The sequence below is a fragment of the Cynara cardunculus genome, assembly GCF_001531365.2.
Source record: "Cynara cardunculus var. scolymus isolate 2C chromosome LG 17, CcrdV1, whole genome shotgun sequence".
NCBI lineage: Eukaryota > Viridiplantae > Streptophyta > Magnoliopsida > Asterales > Asteraceae > Cynara > Cynara cardunculus.
In genome coordinates, this window is record NC_037544.1 from 5782185 (window position 1) to 5789789 (window position 7605).

A 7605-nucleotide genomic window follows, 5' to 3' on the forward strand; every position below is an offset into this window, starting at 1 on the left:
TTAACTTAAAATAATAATATATAAGGGATAATATATATATATATAATAAAAATAATAATTATAAAATATATAATATTAATTGATTGATTTTAACATTTTATATTTTTTAATAATGATTCAATTTATAAAGCATTCGAGGCCCCTATTAAGGAGTCCTATTAGCGCTCTCATTTAGAAAACATCATAGAGAATTTGTTGTGGCAATATAAAATACAAAACTTTTTATTTTTTTTATTTTAGAGAATTTATTTATTAAAGTAGAAGTTGTAAATATTTAAAAGTTCTTTTTTCTCCAATATAAATGCTAAAGTGCACGTTGCAAGAAAGAAAAAGAGGAAAAAACACAGAAATATCCAAATTTAAAAAAAAAATTCTTTAAATTTAATATTCAATAAAAAAATATAAATTTTAATTCCTTCTACCATTGAGATTAGTAGTGTTATGGTTTTTTATAAAGTTAAAAAAAAATATTTATATATAAATTTATAAAATATTTTAATGATATAATGTTGTTAGATAAAATGTTTTGATATGCATATTTTATTTCTAAAAAAAATTAAAATACAACTATTGTTGGAGATGACTCCAAATGATATGGTTATTTCACACATGGGTCGATAAAAAAAACACAAGTTTCTAAATGGTTTGATGTAAAATAATTAAGTGGTCAGAATGATTAATAGGCTCTTATGATATAGTATAAAATAAAATATAATTGTTTATAATGAAATTAAAGGGGTGTTTGAGATTGCTTATAAAAGCTGTTTTTTAACTTATTTCAGTTTGGCACCGATGATAAGTTGTTATTTGGTGTTTGGATAAGAAAAAAAATTGCTTATACCGGTGCCAAACCGGTGATAAGCTGTTTTTGATAAGTTAATCCTTCATGACTTATGAAAAACTGCTTATTACCAGTTTATAATTTTAACCCTATTTTATTTAACTCCGGTTTTATACCACATAAGTTAACAAGCACTTTTACAAAAAAACCATAAGTAGTTTTAAATAAGCAATCCCAAACACCCCCTAAGACGTCGAATGGTTAAGAGAGACATAAGATACAAAATCATTCAGAGGGTTTTAAAGTCATTAAGAGACAAAACATTTTTTGCCAAACAAGATTCAACTCTTGACAATTCAGAAACTGTCTCTTAATGAAACTATTAAGAGGTAAACAAATAACCCCTAAATGTTAATTAAACTTTTAATAGAGCAGCATCAGAATACGAGCGTTTCTTAAATTGTATATACTTTTGTCTGTGGAAAATACGAGTGTCTTTTTGTGGATTTGAATAGAAGCAGCCAGGATAGACCAGCAAACTTGAATTTGAAGACAAGTTATGTTTGCACAAATGGGAAACTACTTTAAACGTGGCCAATAAATTCTACTCGCCAGTCGCCACCAAGAAAGATACATTTGATTCAAAAGTCAAACGGTGCAATTACGCCATTAAAGACATTTTGGTCAACGGAATTCTAATCATATATCAAGTACTACACAATACTTTCAATTCCCTACAAATAAACCTAAAACGGTCAAAATGTTTGACTTCATTTGTTGTATATAAATATTATATATTTTAAAAAAATAAACCTGAATGTCGAGATGAAGGCCAAAGCTTTCGGAAAATACAACTGTCATACAGGTCCTCATCCTCTCGATTCAGCCTGCAAGTGCATCCAGATGGGTTTTGCTTGATCTTACTATACAATTGTAAGCTTTCTCATTAAGTCCTTTTTAAAAAAAAGTGGAATCCACAAGCTTAGGTGATTAAAGAAAACAAGATAAAAAGCGGGACCCACAAGCGAGTTTGTGCAGTTACAAGCAAAACCTGGTTTTTCTTGTCAAGTGCTTTTTCACAATCTGATGTGGCAGAAAAGCTCTCCGAAAAAGTCTTCAAAAAGATGTTATTGTGGATGTTCCAAGTTCGGAAAGTTCTCACTCCCATCGATTTGCCGAGTCTTCAGGAAAAACATTCAACCTGGAATGCTTAATTGATGTATAAAGAAGGCTTACCTACGAGCACATTAAGGATCAGACAGTTGTGGAGTCGGACCATAACATTGCTGTTGCTAGAAGTGCAACTGTTGCAGTTTCAACTCGAAGACGGTGTGGCCCAAGCCCGACTGCTGTTGCTCCTGCTTCTTGTATCGACTTCACCTCCACCTCTGTGAAGTCTGAAACATAACAATCACAATGCTTATTCCAAGCTTGTTCGTTGTTCAGTTTGATGGGTCATATTGTCTTTAGTATGTGCACCCTTTTTTGGTTTTACTAGATCTTTTAAACCGATTCAAGAAAATATGACTGACACTCAGAAATATTATGGTCCAAAATCAGTACTATCAATATTCGCACTGTAATATTAATCTGGAAAACGTTTGATAGCCATTTTAAATGCAAAGGGACATACAGACAGCTGCAGGATCATTTACAATTTTAGAACAGATACATGGATCTTATAGTTGAATATTAGATTAGGGTTGAGTTCCGGTGAGAAGCGTAAGAAGGGAGCTCCACCCTTTGATGCACATTGGGATGAGATGCACCGAGATGAGATGCACCAGATCAATCCCTGTATCAAGCGTGATTCATAGGTGGGTTTGAGATTAAAAGGTGATCAAGGGTCTAGATTCTTTCTTACGCTTCACACTTTAACTCTTCTTCGCCTATTTGATTATACAAATTAAATGCACCAATAACTACTTTATTAAATTATTTGCAATAATAATCATCATATTTAGAAAAATGTTGCATCCAGGAGAATTTTGCCACTTGGCCTATTTTACAAAAATATAAACTATTTTTATTATAGTATTTTAATACATTTTAATATTGTAGAATGAAATATTTATATTTATTACAATAAATAATATATATGTAACAACAAAAACAAAATTAATATTGTAAATAAGGTGACCACCATGCTTGTTAATAAAATCAAAAAGGGTGGAAAATGTCTAAAATTCCCCGTTGACTTTTAGTCAAGTTGCAAGCAAAACACAAATATGATGATTCTTGCCACATTTTTGCCTTTTCCTGCAACATTTTGCTAATATGATCATTATTACTACAAAAATTTAATACGATAGGTATTTGTGAAAGGGGTACAGTAGACTTTGGTCCATTTAATCCTAATCTTTATCTAAATCTATTCTTTCAGCATCTCCCTGAATACTATTTTGTCTTAGAAGTGTCAATCCTATTTAAGGACAGTTGATAACTGAATCTGATCACAAACAGAAAAATAGGTATACAGTTCTTAGTACACAACAAGGCCACTACCACAAACACATAAGCTAAGACCACTTTCGATTCTTTTTCACTTAACAAGGAACCTAGCGTTCGAATCAATTGAGAACGCTGTGTTGTGTGTGTGTGTTTGAGAGAGAGGGGCTAATATGCAGGATACTAACCGCCTTCAGGTCCAATGATAATTGAGCCAACAGACTCTCTTTGAGATAGAGCCAAAGCATTCAAAATCGGCATAGCCTCTGCTGCAGCTATAAAAGATAGTTTCGATTGTGAAACCTAAGGGAATGAGAAAGTAGAAACATGAGTATCATAATGAATCCATAAACGACACATTAAGCAATTTCAGACACGAAATAATCCTATAATCAAGAAAAGAAAAGAAAAATCCATGATGGATTATCTTTTCCGTTCTTTATTTAAATGATCCAAGGCATCAGACCTCCCACACACTCTAGAGATACAAGCGACTTACAATAGGTAAGAGGCCACCAACTTTTAAAGGAGGTTTCAAAGTCATTTTATGTAGCCGTTGACCTACAATAACAGTTAGCATTTTGAATTTAATGAGCTAAAGATTCAGGAATATAAAGAATAAGCTGGTTATGTACATCCTACTCCAACTCCAAGTTAGTTGGGAGTATGGGTATATAAAAGGGCAAAACGCATCAAAACATAACAAGTTCCGTGTAGTTCCTATTTAGTGCAACATTCTACTCACATACACTCCTCACTTTTGGTGAGGTTTGAACCCTGAACTCCAGCGAGGTTGGGATCTTACAGATAACTCAGATACTGTTGGCCCAAAGACCCTTTGGTTCATTTATGAAAGGGTTATGGTGAAGACGATAAACTTCACATCCACACCATCAAAGATCAGGAGATACTGGTCAAAATGGGTAAAAGAAATAGGAAATTTGAAAACTTTGTTACATTGATTTAAGGAAAAAAAGATCTCTGTTACCCTAAATAGGGACTAAGGCAAATTTTGCTGCATTTGATGCATTTTGCTCTACATAAAACTGATGCTTTACATTGTTTAGCTGCAGCCAATATGACTCGTTGCAACCTATCCACTCTGTTCTCAGAAATTGAAGGAGAACGCTCAGTCAATAGCGGTGTTACACTACTTGCTCCAAGCTCCTAAGATTATAAGACATACAAATTAGCTTGCTGCAATACCCAAATAGAAGTTCTAGCAAAATAAGACCCACAGACTCCATTCGTGCTTACTGTGCATTTCTCTATAAGCCAGTCAGATCGACCACCCTTCAGGGTACCTGCATACACGTAAATATGTGTCATGGAAATTTAACTTCAAAAACACAAGCACTAAAACACATCAAACCATCAAATGTATTAATTGTCCACAAAACCCACCAAAAGCAGCAAATACATGCCATTGGGTTGTATTAGCAGATACTAATTTAGGATTCTCAAGTGCCACTATATCTGCTCCAGTGCGGTCAATCCTCTCTATGCACCCTTCAACCAGACCTCCTTTCCCATTAAAGAGCTCTATCCTTGCAAAGTTATAGATTAAAGATAAAGAAAACACAAATAAATCAATGTGTAAAGAGAAATAATAAAGTTCAACATCCAATAAAACGCTTTTTACATTTAATTACGGACAGTCGTAATGTTTGAGCTTTAGATTCTTACAAACCAACTCCCACACACAAAAAGGTAAAAGAAAAAAACGAATTACTTCTTCTCAACTGTAATTCGAGGAATATATTCAGATTATGAAAGACTGGAATTATAGTGCAAAACAAGCAGCCACTATTTCCACCATCCTCCCCATAACCCATTTCATAGAAAGGAATATAATGGGGTAACTGAAATTTTAATTTTACTTCACACCCACTATGCAATCCCCATTTGAGTATCAAAACATCTTTTTTCTTAAATGATAAACACTTATAAGTTATAACCAAGTATTGTAGCTTTGTTGTTTGTCGACCCTGCATACCATCTCAATTTTGGAGTGATTAACATGCCATAAGCGTATTTATAGAAAGAGCACACTTATGCCTTCTGCCTACCCGTTTTATGCTAATACTGCCAGATGTCCTAGTTTTCTCCTATTTATGTAAAATTGTTCATCTCTTTGGCACTTCATGTGTGATCCCTGGATCTCTCATAGGCAAGCGGAAGTATTGAAGGTAACATAGATTTTTGGGTTGTTCTTTAACAGCTTAAGGTTCTAAAGAAGTTAGTCACTAAATACTTTCTATTCAAGCATTTGCACCTTTAAAGTAGTCAGAGAACTTGATGCGATCAATGCAAATGAAGATAAATTATCAGATCATGAGAAAGGCATGTCAAAGCATCCAAGTTCATGAGAAAAAAGATCTGGCACAGGTAGCAATTCCCCAACACAAAGATCACAATTGGTTCTCACCCAATTTGTAGAGCATTAATATCAATACAAAGGAAGTATGTTCTTAACCATAACCCTCATGTATAAATGAGGTGCCCTCAGCATCCAGTAAGTGGGAAACCCATCCCCAATTTCCTTCAAAGTTTTTGCCGCCTAGAGATCAATAACGGAGCCACTTTAGGGTACCCATTTCTATACTTTACTGACAATCACCTGTCCAAGTACCAATGTTACAAAGATCCCTGCCAATGATGGGACACCCAATCCAACCACTCTTTGAGGAACTTCCTTAACTATATTAGTAGTTGAACTGGAACACACTCTCACATCCACAAGTTGCTCACTGAAGAAATGTTGAGACTCGGAAAGACTATCCTTATAATCCCACATTCCCAATACCGACCAAGGAGCAAGGGTTTCACCTATAATTCATACATGAAAACAAAGTTTTATGCTTTGTCCCTCATTGTAACATATATGACCTACTACATATGAGATAGAGAGACAGGATGTCCATTTATCAAGCTTGTAAGGTGGGCGATTTAAAGGTGAATTACAAAGGATGACCCTAGTATTAAGCATTCATACAGAAATGCTTCATTACAAAAGACTTGTGACCGCATTTAACTCACCATACAGGCTCCCTCCCACTAAATACTAATACAATGATAGTGCCATAGTGTGCGTGACATCTACCTTACATTCGCTCCGCTTGACTATGTTAGTTACTATCTATTATGCAGATTAAGTCCACATGATAACCACCACAAGTACACCATTGTTCTACAACCATAATTTAATAGGATAAGCAAACTAAGAATTGTTTCTCTCGTATCTATTTTCTATTTTACCAAGGGAATTTTCCATCTTGGTTGCTTAAGCACATCCTTTCTTACGAGTGAAGCATGCATTTCAGTGAAGAAAGAGTAACGAACAGTCGTTATATTGGTTGCTTAAGCACATACATTTCAGTGAAGAAGCAATATAACGTAACGCGTCATTTCAGTGGGCTTGGATTGCGGGGAGTACCTGTCATCTGTGTTCAACCTTAGAACTTTAGTCATATGCCAGAATTCATCTCCTTGCACACGAACAGCTGAACCCTAATATATCGAACAAAAGAATTAGTAATCAATATAAGCTGCAGAATGACTGAATGAGCAGCTACACAAATAACAAGTTCACCGGTGTGTGAGTGTGTTTGCGAGAGAGAATTGTTTGCCTTGGAGGGAGGGAGGACGTCAGAGAAGAATCGAGGGAGACCGCCGCGAGATTGATTGGAAGAATCCGATGAGAATGCTCGGAGGGTAGAGGAATTCCGGCATGACCGGTTAACAACGAGGGCAAAACGAGGACTCCAACCTACAACTTGCATTTGATGCTTGCTAAAAGCGTTTTGCATTCAGGTCGGAGGGACTGTAGTGGAAGTACATCAATGGCGACTGTAACCCACTAACCCTGGTATTGGCCTATTGGGCAATGCACGAAAACGTTCAAGTGTTCAAAATGAAAATAACATAGAGTTGTGTGGTTAAACTATGATAGACAAAACTTGGTTTCCAGAATTGAAAAACAGTTCTAAGAAATGGTTAGGAATGTTCATCCAAACCGTTAAACAGCACAAACTGTAAAATACCGCACCGTAAAATACGGTTTAGAATTTTCACATAAGTTGCGGTTTGCTTGTCCATCAAACCGCAGTTTGCAGTTTTGAGTCATCAAACCGGGGTTCAAACCACACCGTACTACATTTTTTTTTTTTTTGAGTAAATTACATTTCTGGTCCTTGTGATTTGTTGGTTTTTCCTACTACGGTCCTTCAAACGTGTTTATTACACTGACCGTCCATGTGATATGCAAAAACGCACGCTCTGAGTCCTTCTCTGTAACAAAATATGTTAGCCTAGTTAACTCAAGGGGTATTTTCGTCTTTTAGACTCTTTTTTGTCTTTTTCTATTTTGTTTTATT

At 35.1% G+C, this 7605-nt stretch overlaps 1 protein-coding gene across 2 annotated transcripts; it reads right to left on the reverse strand.

The window, feature by feature from the left end:
* Positions 1 to 1472: 1472 nt before the first annotated feature.
* Positions 1473 to 7079, reverse strand: LOC112500746 (ribosomal RNA small subunit methyltransferase E). 2 transcript variants are annotated; one of them, XM_025104316.1, is made up of 8 exons: positions 6859 to 7079; positions 6666 to 6739; positions 4634 to 4776; positions 4487 to 4533; positions 4288 to 4396; positions 3729 to 3790; positions 3418 to 3532; positions 1473 to 2178 (listed from the first exon to the last, which is right to left on the reverse strand). In XM_025104316.1, exons 1-8 carry the CDS (start codon positions 7036 to 7038, stop codon positions 2036 to 2038), a joined length of 873 nt encoding a protein of 290 aa, XP_024960084.1. In that variant the 5' UTR covers positions 7039 to 7079; the 3' UTR covers positions 1473 to 2035. The 2 variants fall into 2 exon arrangements, with proteins under 2 accessions (XP_024960084.1, XP_024960085.1); XM_025104317.1 differs by having other exon boundaries at positions 4634 to 4771; positions 6859 to 6901.
* Positions 7080 to 7605: the final 526 nt, after the last annotated feature.